Source organism: Meleagris gallopavo, chromosome 14, assembly GCF_905368555.1.
Source record: "Meleagris gallopavo chromosome 14, MGAL_WU_HG_1.1, whole genome shotgun sequence".
Taxonomy (NCBI): Eukaryota; Metazoa; Chordata; class Aves; order Galliformes; family Phasianidae; genus Meleagris; species Meleagris gallopavo.
Genome location: NC_139417.1, coordinates 9255851 through 9269768, shown reverse-complemented (window position 1 = coordinate 9269768; position 13918 = coordinate 9255851). Strand labels below are relative to the sequence as shown.

Here is a 13918-nt window from a genome sequence, read left to right as displayed (position 1 = left end):
TCTGCTTAGCAGGGACACTGAAAGGCAGCAGAGACTTTGTGGTGTTACAGCAAGGTGTGTTTTCAGTTGAGAGTTCTTGCTTTTGTTGTCTTTGAAAATACTTTTCTGATACCAGTTGTCTTGCCTATACTTTTAGCAGAAAGCAGACCTAATGGCATACTTGTAATTTGTACTTTTTTCCAGAGGTATTATCTCCATAGTACTTGTGGGAGATGTACTCTTAAGTATTTCTCAATTGTTTAAAACTGGGAAGGTATAACACGTAATGCATCAAGAGAGAAAGTGGTTATGAGGTTTTGCACTATTTAGGAAGCAACTTAGTCCCAGAATTTTGGTTGATGGAAGCTTTGGAAGCTCATAATTACTGTGGAAAAAGCTGTGGAGGAGATCTGATTGTAGAGGAATACTACTAAAATCTGGAACTTTTAAAAGATACTGTTTCAAAAAAAAAAAAATCTTAAAGAATATAGTGAATACGGAAGGGGAAAAACAAAAACTGGTTGTTAAGGTTGGTAAGCTTCCTTTGGACTGCTTCGTCATCTTAAAGAATTTCTTCTGTTCTGCGCCTCTTGGATTACCTGTAACTTCAGCTTTAATTTAAAAAGAAAAGATTCCAGCTTTTTGCAGTGTTACAGCCCCAGCTCTGCAGACAGGGACATGGGAAGCCTTCCTCAATTCTTGCAGAGTTAACTCTGAGGCCTGGTTGCAGTACATCAAAATACCATTGGCCATGTCACTGAAGGCTTTCTCAGCAGGATGTAGAGCAAATGCAAAACCCAAAGATGGAAGTGAAAAGTGGCTCCAGGAAAGAAATGTAGTAGAAGAGATGCATGCATAGAGAAGAGAAAAAGCAAGAAAAGCTGGTTTTGGTGTGCCCTAGGACTGTATAAAATGCTAAAAGGTTTATTTCCTCTGTAAGTGTAAATACCATTACATGCTGGTGTTAAGTCCCCTCTCTCATAGGCTTTAGTTCCTCCCTTAATTTAACCAAGCTTCTGTCTTTGGCAGTGATCTGCTGTCAGAAGTCCTTGTGTGCTGGCTCTTGTGTTGTCTATTTCCTTGATACGTAAGTTCGATGAGTAGTTATTCCTTGAGGATGAAAAAATACATATGTAATAATAATAAAATCTTGACACAGTGAATCTATGAATAAAATAAGCAACAAAAAGAAAACCATTTGGTTTATTTACCCCAAATAGCAAACAGGACACTATCCCAGAGAATCTTGCTGTACGCTGACCATGCCTTGGTGGCACTGCACATCTGCTTGTTACACCATGCTGAGGTGTGAGGTGTAAAATACAGAAATATTTATTCACCTGATCACAACTGAAAGGCCTAGGTGAGTAAGAAGCGTGTTTAAAAGATAATAGTTTGGAGTTCTGTCATTTGAATCCATTTGACAGCCTCCTGACTGTCACTGTCAAAATATCCTAAGTGTGCTTTGCAGCATGTACCAGAATTACTTCTTTTATATTCAAACCTAGATTTTCTGAAGTTGGACAGCTTTCCTGTAGCAAGCTAACAAATCCTTGAGAGGCAAAGAAGTCACAACTTCACGTCTGTTGTAAAAGCTTGTTGTATCAGAGGTGAGGGACCCTTTTCAGGAGTTAATCAAAAAGATCTATGCAAACAAGCAGGGGGATTTTAGTCCTCAGTACAGAGCCTGACATTGTTCGGTGAACCTTCGTGATCTCGTAGGCTGCGGCCTGCTCTCGTGGGCTGGACCCCTTAATAAAAACGTGGGGCTCTGGATGCACAAATTCGTAGCAGCTGTCACAGCTGGGCTGTGGTGAAGTTTGGTCAAGACCCTTTGAACTTTTTATTTCACACTAATCCCATTTAGTGTGATCAATATAGGGACCTCCAGCTCCTAGGCCTGTTAATTAGGTGTCAAGTGTTGGGCTGGCCGGTGTCAGGCTGTAAAATACAAACACAGGAGAGACTATCCGTAGGGAAGCGAAGTGTTTATTGTCTGAATGTGTAAGAGCCATGGTTCTGCAAAGCTGCCTTCTTAGCCTGAGAAGTCCTCAGGGATCTCTAGTCTCTCTTGCTTCTCTCAGAGGTAAATGGAGGATTAAATAAACATTTTGTCAAAGATATGGCATGGTTGGGTGCTATTAAAAAAAAAAAAAAATCCAGTTCTAATAATAAATGTACAGTATAATATAAAATTTTAATAATTGGTTGTTAGGATAGTCCTTTGCCTTCACTCTCTCTCTCTTTGCCTTTTTTTCCTGTTTATAAGAATGCTGAATTGCTCTGTAGCAGTTTGTTTTGAACACAGGAGTTTATGATGGGGGTCCTTTCTTGTTTTGCGTGGGTACTTCTGAAATGAAGTTTCTTCCAAGACTTTACCAATATTTACTTTAACTTGTGCTTTGTAGCATTCAGGGAATAAACAGGATAACTTAGATCTTCATTTCCCCACCTCAAAGAATCTCGGGGGTTCTTTCAACTCCCCCATCTTTTGCTCTCTATCATTCAAGGAAGGGTAAATATGTAGAATGATATTTCAGCTTTCATACATTTTTGGGTTCCTTTATTTCAGTCTTCCTGTGACAGAAAGTACTGGGGAGTTGTGAATAGTTTGTTTCATCTCCTTTGAAGAAAAACTTAAATTTATAATCCCAGATCAGACCTTTCCTATAACTCATGCAACTCATCCTGTTAAATGTTTTAATATATAGCACCACTATTTCATTAAACAACATCTAGGAATAATTAGTTCAGCAACGATGCCTAGGAACAAAAGCCCTTCATTTCGTTTAACTTTATAAGTTGGTCTCTTTTGATCTGCAAGAACACATCTGGGGCCTTTAAGAAAGCAGAAAGAAAAATATTAAATGTTTAGTAAGGCCGTTGGTAGAGATTTCAAAGTACAGTAACCCTTTGGTACCAGGATGTAGCTCAGAGGTGCAAAAAAACTGTGAATTGTTATTTTGTAAGCGCGTGGCACCTCCACATGCTTTGATGCTGGTTTTGCTAGCAAAGCACCACTGTGTTTTGGCTTAATTTCCAATGTCATAAGATAAAATGGTCACTTCATCTCCTCCATGCCATCTTTCCCTTACATTTCTGTCTTTCTGTCCCCTTTCTTACCACAGCTACATATGGATGGGTTCATCAGGATCACTACTGGAAACCTGACTTTTGTTTTTGCCATGCATCTATGCATTAGGATTTGATTTTGCTGTGCCAAACTTTGCACTGCTTTCTTCCTTGAATAGCTTAGAATTGTTTGCTGAGGTGGCAGGGATAAAGCATTTGTTCTTTACTGGAGATTCAAATGCTCAGATTTTGAAAGTATACAATATGCAATATAAGTTTACTCATCTAATCTTAATCACTGTTACTGTCTTGGATTAGAAACTGATTTGCAGTCCAGCTCTTTAAAATTTACCGCCTAAAATTCCTTTCTCAAGGAAAAGCATAAAGATTTTGTACACCAATTGTTTTTAATTTCGCAAACTAAAAAGGATTTTTTTGCAAAAACCACTTTTACAAATAGTAATTAATTTCTTTTCTTCTTCACATAGCAGAGGTAGCCTTTGTTTTGATTGTAATTAGTACAAGGAATTCACTGGGAGTGGAACCATGTCATTTGATTTGTTAGATGTGCGTACTTGTTGCTCGTCTGTTGGTGCATTGCACTAGAGTGCTGTTGTTTCCATTCCAAGTAGTTCAGAGGAAAATACACTAACTCCATGACTTGTACTAGCGTTTGCCACAATTAATGGAGCCTACCAGATCCGTTAGTAATTATTCATTACTTTTGTTTCATTTTGTGTAAATCACTCTTCTATAAGCAAACTTATTTTAGAGGAGGGACAGGAGAATTTTGTTCACAAAAAATGACCTTGTTCTACTTTTTTTCACTTAACCTGTCAAAACAGAAGTGAAAAGACCTGAAAATATTATTTTTCATTACAGGTTTTATTTTTAAATTCAGCTTTATGTTCACTTTGTGTTTGTTTTCTTTAGTGAGCCTTTAACTCCAAGGTTGTGACCTAATAATGACCTCCTCTTTCCACTCGCAATTGCTTTTGACCTACTCCATTAAGTAAAAAGAAATAACCTAACAGAAGGGTAACCAGATCACTGCTACCACACCAAGGAAACAGGCAGGCTTTGGGATGCTCTTCTTTAATCTCTCTATCCACAGAGCCTTCGTTTTAATTTGCAAAATTGAACCCAGATCGAGAGCAGTAAAGCCTGAATACGGTAAATATTCATGCCTCAGTGATCTAGAGTGGCTCCATTACATTTCAGAGATTGGGAGAATTACCTTTTGGATTATGTATATTCATGGGCTGATTTTTATTTGAGATATAATATTACTCACATTGGGCTATATGTCACACATTCTACCAAAACCAGCCTTCTCACAAAGCTCCAAATGTTCCTTACACGTAAAAGTTTTACTTCTTTAGCCTATAGTTTCCCCCTTTTATGCTTTTCAAAGTCTGGCAGTAAACAAATTTCTTTTAAAGAAGAAGGGAAAAAAATCCCAGTGGAAGCTCTTCTATAAAACCTTCAACCCTGTGTTTACTGTGATATATTCTTTTGCATGTGACTTTGAAGTCTTCAGATAAAAGTATTATTATTGTTCTAAACCAAAATCTATTTGGAGGAGAAAAAAGAATTCACTTCATTTTGTTGGAAGAAAATTCCAGACGGCCTTTCTTTTAACCTATCATTTTGTACTGTTCTTGAGTTCTTCTTGGATTTTTTGTCTTTGAAAAATATTTATTGAAATATATTTTGATAAGTTGCAGAAATTTTAATTGGTATGTAAATTTTAAGCTTATTCCATGCTACAGTTTTACTATGAGTCTGATGTTCTTTGTGTAGATACTTAATGGCTAAATTCAATAGCACTGTATATACTCTTAAAATGCATACCTTGCTATCTGAGTGACTGCCTGCACACGCAGTGCTGCTTACAGTTAAGGTTACTTGGCATCTTAATATTCCTTTTCTTTTTTTTTTTTGTTACAACCTTTGAGAGGTCTTGGTCTTCTTTAGGTGAGAGGATGTACATTAGACATCTGACCGCTTGTTCCTTTGTCACATCCGTGGAGCATGGGGATCGCTTCCCTGCCTAAAGTCCAGTCCCATATGGCTGTTACAATGCTATTTTGCCTGAAAATGCTATGAAATGCTAAATACTTTGAAAAATCAGCCTTCTGCTTTCAAAAACTGCACACTGTGTTTTTTTTCTTGAGAATTAAGACCATGAGAAATGATGCGGTGAAATTTTCTATTTGCAGGTGAGAGGCAATGCCATGTTATATCACAAGGGTGAGATGCTGACTGAACTTTATTAAACAAATATTGCAGGAAGATGGAATGCATACAGCACAGTATGGGTTTGATAGTTTACAGCAAATAATAAATTCAGGGCCGTCCAGTCAGAAGAAAAGAAATGGAGGACAGTTTCTTACTCAGTGAGCTTCATTCAGCCTGTGCACTGGATAGATCAAGCTCTGAAAAAGTTTGAGATCATATGCTCAAAAGCTACAGGAGAATGCCTACGCACAAAAGGTCGCTTAACATCGTGTGCCAAATTTTAATCTTGACACTTGCTAATTTTTGATTTGTGATTGTCTGAATTAATATAACATGCATGTAATTTAATTTAAAAATATAACATTAAAGCAGAGCAGCGTGAGAGTATGATCATTGACCCGCATCTTTATTTACTGAGTGTATGGACATATTTTAGATGCTGTGAAAGGAATTAAGCTGAGGAGGTTTTCCCATCCCCTTTTATACTGCTTTATTCCTATACTGCAGTGCAGGCTACTCAGGCTGTGGAGTTATTTTAACAGGAGGAGGAGTATATTAAATAAAATCTGATAGCATGTGTGTGGCATTACATAAGTACCACAGCGATCGTTTAGTGGTGCACTTAAAACTTCAGTTAAGAATTTAGGCAAAAGAACCATTGCATGTGAAATATATAGCATGTGGAAGAAAAAGATGTTTCTTTCTTGGAGCCAAAGTGAGGCTACAGACAAAAAGTAGGTTCTAGAAATATTCCAGACCTTTCAGAAAGATGTTACTGAGTCACAGCATCTGGGTGACATCTGCATGTCTTGGAATTATTTCTTATCAAGGCTGCTGCTGTTTGCAGTTGGTCCTAGCTGCCATGGGGATGTTGACTTGGAATAGATGGCTTTCCACAGCCTGATCATGGAGCAGTGTCTGTTATTGTTGTTCAGCAATGTGCTACTGACAACTCTCAATACCTTTCTTACCTTTCAGCTTTTCTGAAGTCCTGGCTGAAGATCTGTGGGACTCTTGATGCTTATTCGTTTGTGACATGAACCTCAAAGACTCAGAACATTAAGAAAGTATATCATTGTTTTTTAAAACATTGATTTAGGAGGAGGATGTGCATGGAGTAGTGTGAGGGCCTTGAATTGTGATTTTTATTTTTTATTTTTTTATTTTTGAATGCTTGTTGCTGCTGTCCTGTACTCAGCCCAGGGATCCTTTTGGTGCTTCTCAAGCAGGAGTGGTTTGCCTTACCTAAAACACTGCACACCCATCTGTAGGACTCTGTGGATGGTCATCCTTCAATTATAAAGCAATGAGCTGGAGATCTCTGCTCTTGAGCTGGGGTCCCTTTTTGTGATATGGACATCATACTCCTTTTATAAACACTGCTTTTTAATCCTGTCTTTTCTCTACTAGAATATGGATGCTAACTGTTGCAACTTTGCACTTTTTCATCAGTATTTCAGGGAAATATGGATTGCTGTATCTTTAGTATCAGAAAGATGCACTTGCAGCACTGGGAGGCAGCAGGATGACTAGGTTCTTATCTGAAGAAGCTAGGAGCAATGGCATGTGGCTGATAACTTAATGCAAGATGGATAAATAAAGGAAAAGAAGCTCTGATATATTGCAGAAAAGTCATTAGCGGACTTTTTCCTGTATCTTGTTTTCTATTAGTCTACTGAACTGCTCTGAAAATCTTAGTGGGCTTTTGCTTTGGTCTTCAAGTAACAGATTCTTTTACATTGAATGTGTTTGTTTATCGCAAGGGCTGAACTTTGGGTAGTCTTTCTGTTTTGCTTTTTTTTTTTTAACTGCATTTGAACACATGAGCTTCTTCTCCCTCATCCTTTTTATAGTCCTTTATGTGATGTTTTAAGAATGTTAAAGTGATTATACAAATTTAAAATAACAACAAAAATGAAAGGTAAACTAAATTCACTAAATATAAGATTTCTACATGTGGCTTTTGATCTAAGTGATGAGATGTAATCGATTCCATGTTTACCTACATTGTTTGTATCCACTAAGGTCTATCACTGTGGAGTTATGCTCGATATTGTTCATTATGTGCTTAGAAAACACGAAGCTGCTGATGTAGAGCTGCTGTGATTTGATCCAGTGGTTGCAGATCAACTCAGCAATTCACTTTGCTGCTGCTTCTGAGTCTGACCTTTTGGAGGAGATGCAATTCCAAATCAGGTCTTGTGTGCGCTAACCTCTCCCTGAAATCACCTTGTTTTGCTCGGATTTTAATTCCTTTATGCATTATACTCTTGAAACTTATACTGTGCTATATGACCCTTTCCCCAGTTGATTCTAGTATTGAGAGTGAGTAAGAAATAAAGGAAGAAGAATGGTTCTTACCATTCTTTTCTTCCATCCTCTAACATGTATAGGAATGTTAGATGCTGAATATAAAGGAAAAACCGAATGCTTTTAAAAACAAATATTGATGGGCTGATTACTCAGATTGCAAGAGAGTAGGCATAGTCAATACAAACAGCTGATTTTCTCTAGGTTGAATAATGCAGTACTTGTCTCCTGGTGTGTCAGAGGATGGCCAGACTTGCCTGCAAACTGGACCCAGGTATAAAGAAATGATGTGTTTAAGTTCTGGGTGAGTCTAGCAAGGGTTGGGAGCATGCTTACTGTGTTGGGTGAGCACAGATCATCAGTTTGGGGTTGGAGGAAAAGCTTTGCATTACATTCTTCTAAAAATTCTCAGTGATTTTTATTTCAGGTGCCATTTTCTGAAAGAATTAGTCAGGATCCAAAACTTTTCTTGGTTTTGTGTTGGAGTTTGTGCTAAGTGAACCATCAGCAAATGTGTTCAGGGGAACCACACTGCTGAAGCTTTAGAGAGCTCTGGAAAATGCTCCTGTATTGTAGTCCACTGTGTGTAGGAATGGCAGCAGGTGTTTGTCATGGGAAAGACAAGACATTTATTCCCCTTTTAATGTGGTTCAGCAGAGACATGGAAGAAGGAGACTGGTTCTGATACGAGCCACCTTTCTAAGCCATAGCTGAGAATTAAAACTTTCTGTAAAGGCTTAATCACATGAAATGAATATTCTAAGGTTACTTATTAATTGTGGTTGTTATTTTTGAGTTGCACATCAAAACGCATGTATCCTAATCATTTGCATTAATGTAAGGAAGTGTGTAGGCATAACATGTTTGAGGAATGTTCCATAGATGCCTGTTCTTTGAATTTAAAGCTAAGATTTCTCCTGAGTATATATGTACATCTGTGGGTTGTTTTTAAACACAGGTGTTGTTAATATCTTTCATTAATTTCTAATAACATGATTATGGATATATAAAGGTTATTTCAGAGACCAACAAATGTTTTCAGTAACATTTTAGCTACTCACCGAAGTGTTGAAATGTTTCTAAAAAGTAGTAGTATAAACCAGAATGTTCACAAAGAAGAAGAATCTTTCTGTTTACATTCAAGCTAGAAGACACTGTAGATCTCTGGTATTTCAGTTCCTTTTGGAGGGATAGAAGGTTCTGTAGTCTGTGTTGGTTTATTGTTTATTCACTCCGTCCATGGTTGTTGAAGATGGAAAGTTTAATCATCAGTGTTATCACATACAACACGGTCTTTCCATATTGTTTGGTCTGGTGTTTTTTCATATGGAAGTTTCAGTACTGTTGGATTTGCTTATTTTTTTTTGAACCATATATTTACAATATCCTTTTTTTCTAAATAAATCCTTAATAATTATTTCTGGTATTACCAATGTTTCCAGAAGCTGTATATCTGCTAGATTATTTTTAAAAAAGAAACAAAACTTTCTGTACGTTGTTTTTGACCACTTTTTCCTAGCTACTTTTGAGAGCTTTTATATTCCAGCTAAAAAATATTATAGTTCAGCCAATAAACTTTTCATCTACTCTACTTTGATCTAAGTTCCTGCAATTAGTTCCCCGATTACTCTTTTTCTTCCTTCTGTTCTACAGTCTTCTCTTAATGTTGCTTATTTCGGTGATGTTGGGAAGCCAAATATTTGTGCCCTTCATATTGGGTTGGCAGACTTTGCAGAAAAAGGAAAAGGTGAAAAACCATTTCTACTGAGACACTGCATCCAAGGCAAAGATGTGAAGAAGTGGAGATTTTCAGTATTATCCAGACAGTAAATAATTCTATGGTTAATAACTTTTCTAGGCTGTTCTGAGTAGTCTAACCTAAATGAGGTCCTTAAAGTTGTGCGGCATACTGAGAATGAAGCCCAGATCTGCTGAGTTTTATCCTTAAATCGTTAATTTGGAGTTCTCTGCATTGCTGCTCGTCTATTTTGGACTCTGACTTTCAGGAATAGAAAATAAAGCAATGTGCAAGGATTAAAAGATGGATTGCTAAGGGGCACGCAGTGGTTGAGGACTGATTTGGGAATAGTTACAGCTGAGTAAGACATAATAATGGCTTGAACGCTGAGAATTGCACAGTAGCATTTGGAGTAAAGCTTTTCTTAGTACCAATTCCATATCTGTCAAAAGGGAAGAGAGCAGAAAAGAAAATGATACTGAAAGTGGAGATCTGCTACCAATTCTGTTCTGTGCATATTCACAATAAAATCTATTGTATATTGACAAAAAACACTACAGAAATGATCTCTGGAACAGAGCATTCCCATGGAGAATTCAGTTCTTGGATCTGAATTTTGAGGTTTCAGCCCTTCACAAATGATGTGTGTAACTTTTCTGTGCTGAAGGCTGTTATCCAAGTACTTGATGTTTATTTAGGAGAAAAGTATTTTTTTTTGTTGCCAAAAATACCATTTCAGTATTGAAAGCTTGCTATCTAATGTAGGAACTTCAGGCAGAGTGGTTACCTATCCAACATCCATTAGTAGGAATGCAACAGGTGGCAACGTAGGCAAATTATCAGAAGAAAAACATTTGGTTTCACACAGACCAGAGAAATTCTTGAAGAATGGTTTGCAGAAGTGAAAGAGAAGCCAAAATGAAGTCTTGTTAAACTAAATTGCCCCAGTCTGATTGATTAGAGCCAAGACTGACCTTTAAAAGCTGATTCCATTTTTATGCTGAAGAACTCCTTTAAATAAAGAATAGAATAGCAAGCTTATTAGATTTTAGTATAGACAGATATTTTAATCATTTCAATCAGTGGACAATAGTGTACTTTTCATATAAAGAATCATCACAGATGGAACCCCAGATTTTAGTGGCAGGTGATGCAAACCTAATTTATAAACACACAGATATTTGCAGGAAAACTCTCTTCCTTTTTTCTTTTTTGTAATGTCTAGAATTGAATGGGCTATGCAGTCTTAGATGCTTGTATTACTGATTATTTTGATGTGATACTTTACAACATGTAATGGTGCTCAGTGTTGTACAAACACTGAGGAAAACCACTTTTTTCTGAGCACTTGATGGTTTTTAACCAAGTCAAAAAAAAGTGACTGAAAAGGATTTTGTGGAAGGAATGAGAAAGCAGTGAGGCAGATATGTGCTAGATACAGTACTGCTGTGTTTTTGCTGGTATAGATGCTTAAGGGGAGAATACGTTAAGTAAGCCTGTGGTGAGAGTAGATAGTGTGTAGGTGTGGCAGCAGAGATGGAACAAATAATTGCAGTCATGATAATTCTAGAGTTTGATGGGCAGAAACACTCATAAAATACATTAAGAGGCTCAAATTCTGAGTATTTTTAAATGATCGATAGAGGCATATTCTCAGTCTGTTCACTTCCTAAGTTTTGAATTTTGGATTCTTCCAGAAGGGCAATCTCCTTAGAAGTGAGAATGGTGTGACATGTGGCTTTATGCTTGTGATGTGCTCGTGTGCAATTCTATTTCATTTTCTTTCTTTCATTGACAGGTGACAAAGAAAGTCAAGTCTATGCAGATGTTCCATACTCCTGTGACATACGCCATGCAGGGTGACAGAGTAGGTATCTGTGTGACCCAGTTTGATCCCAAACTACTGGAACGAGGCCTGATCTGTACCCCAGAATCACTTCACACCATCCATGCTGCAATAATTTCCCTGAAGAAAATCCAGTATTTTCGAGGAGCGCTTCAGACAAAGGCTAAGTTTCATATCACAGTTGGTCATGAAACAGTCATGGGAAGAGTGATGTTTTTCAGTCCGGCTCCTGCTGACTTCAATGAAGAAATTCAAGAAAATGCTTTTGACTTTGATAAAGACTATCTTTATCAAGAGGAGTATTTGTCCAATGACTCAAAGCCTTCAGAGGAGAATAAAGAAAATGGTCAATCAGAAGTCCAGCTGCCAAAACAACAGTGGGCTTTGCTAGAGTTTGAAAAACCTGTCACTTGCCCTGAGCTGTGCCTTGTGATCGGCTCCAAGCTGGATACGGATATTCATGCAAATACCTGCAGGCTGGCGTTCCATGGGGTGCTGCTCCAAGGCACGGAAGACAAGAACTACGCAGAGACTTTCCTTCCAAAGCTGAAAGTGTACAAACAAAAGCACAAAGAAGGACAAGTAGAGAGGGTAAGCTGTCCTTTCAATGCTGTTCATTGGAGAGGGGAATCTTTGTTCATATATTGATGTGCTGGGGAATTTTCATTATTATAGTCGAGATTGTACCATTTTCTTACGTTTATATACCTAGTGTATTATGTATTTCCTGTTTCCAAAGAGTTGGAGATGATTTCTCAAGACTGACAAATTTATTTAGGTCAGTACAGCACCAAGTAATTTGATATTGTTTTTTCATTGATCCATTTGATGGTCTAGCCATTATGTTCTTCCTGCAAACTTGCCTTGTTTGTGTGCCTTCCTAAGTGGGTCAGCTTGTTGTTCTTGTCCCACTTGACAAAGCCTCCACTTTTCCACTGATTTTTTTTTTTTAACACAGTTAGCAGTACATTGAAAATATATATGCTACATGTAAATACATCTGCCTATATAAATAACTTAATTGCTTACCCCTAGATGAAAATAACTGATGAAAATTTTAGCAAATTTTTACTTGATTAGTTAGTATTCCAGGTGTTTTATTAACTTCTGGGTAAGAACCTATTAATTTTTATTTTCCTAATCCAAATCCGATTATTTGAACAAAACATTTGGCAATCTCACTGCTTCTTTTCAAAATTCCATTGAAACTGTTTTGAGTATTGAATAAGGTCTGTCCTTACTTTGCTATAGGAGACTAAACAATTGTCAACATAGCTTATCACATTTGCAATTTATAGTGCAGACTTCTTTGAGTACTTTTATGTTTGTTTTACTAATATAACAGTAAAAATAAATCATGTTCCTTCTCAGCATGATTTTGTATTAGCGAGGTTCGTTTTTCTAAATGCTTTGCTATATTAATTAAATAGGCTATGTATGTTTCCCTCCCTCTCTCTCAGAGGAATCTGTGTTTTTGCTTTTTCAAGCACAGTTACTCCTTCGTGTTTCCACTGCTGATTTCAGAGGCCATTCTTCTCAAATGAATGAGAAGACTTCATTGTCAAAATTCCAAAACCATTTCTTTTTGGATGCTAATCTTGTCACTAGAAAAGTAGCTAGCAGAGGAGGGAATCTGTAACTTTCTAGAATCTTTTATTTGTTAAGATGGGTTGTAAGAGATGCCAGAATCAGTAGTTACTCTTTGTGTTAGCTGTATTGTATTTCCCCCGTTCAAAATGGCTGGCTACCTTTCTCTTTGGCTGGTGATACTGAACTAGAACACCAAATTGCAGGTAGTCTGTCCTCTGAGCTGCAGAGAAGAAAGACCAAATGTAAATGTCTGGATCTCAATTCTACTCATTTTTCTTTTTATTATTCTGATTGCTCTAATCTGAACTCATGAAACATTTCCCTTCATCTCTACTAAAAATGTGCTCAGACCATGCTACCAATATCCAGAGAGACCTGGCTTACCAAGTGCTGTTGTTTCTCTTTGGGAATATGAATAGGAACAAAAGTTGGTGTGACCATGGAGGCACATGCTGTCTGGTTCTTGTTTAACTGAAATGAACCAGTCTCAGCTTCTTTCTTTATTTTTGCTCCTAAGTAAGACACGTGTATAAGGGAGTGCAAAACTTGTGCTGTGAATTTACTGGCTTTGCACTTAGCCTTGGTCATGTGCTTTCAGTGGCTTTCTTTTTTTGCGTAATCTTCAAATCCTTTATCGGTTACTTCTGCTATTGATTTTGGTGTGTAAATAGTAGAATAACAATCTGATTATTCATATGTGAATTTCATGTTGATAAAGTAACTAGTGAATGTAGGTTGAATATTTTGCCAAGACAGTAATTTACTGAGTACAGTGAATGATCCCATTATCTTCCCTTGCCCTTTAAAGAGCTTTGGAGGTTACCTTATCCTTTCCTTAAGTGTTGCATGGTATTCCCTGCATATGGGCCCCTGTCAGTCTGTATGAATACTGACAGATGGTGTGTTTGGGTAGCTGCCACCAAGCCATCTGTCTGTCTGTGGGTTGGGTTTGTTCTCAGGTTCTGGCTCCTGTGCTACTGCTCAGCTTGGAGGTGTTTCCCCTCTTGCACAACAGGGCAACAGACAAAAACTGGTGCTGGAAATTCAGGGGCATGCAGGGACTGGGGAGGGCTAGTGGGGAGAGGGCTGTGCCGGTTACCGAGGCGTGCTGGGGAGGTACTGAGGGCACTTGTGGTAGCTCC

At 37.6% G+C, this 13918-nt stretch overlaps 1 protein-coding gene across 3 annotated transcripts in view; it reads left to right on the top strand.

Annotated features, from left to right (window-relative positions):
• The window catches only part of EEFSEC (eukaryotic elongation factor, selenocysteine-tRNA specific), a 114967-nt gene that overhangs the window by 50883 nt on the left and 50166 nt on the right, over positions 1-13918 (top strand). For all 3 annotated transcript variants that reach the window (XR_014886431.1, XM_031555571.2, XM_085236102.1), the window contains exon 5: positions 11139-11777. Coding sequence is in view for 2 of the 3 variants with exons in the window: in XM_031555571.2 (XP_031411431.2) it covers positions 11139-11777 (639 nt within the window). In the remaining variant the exon portion in view is untranslated. The remainder of the gene's footprint in view (positions 1-11138; positions 11778-13918) is intronic.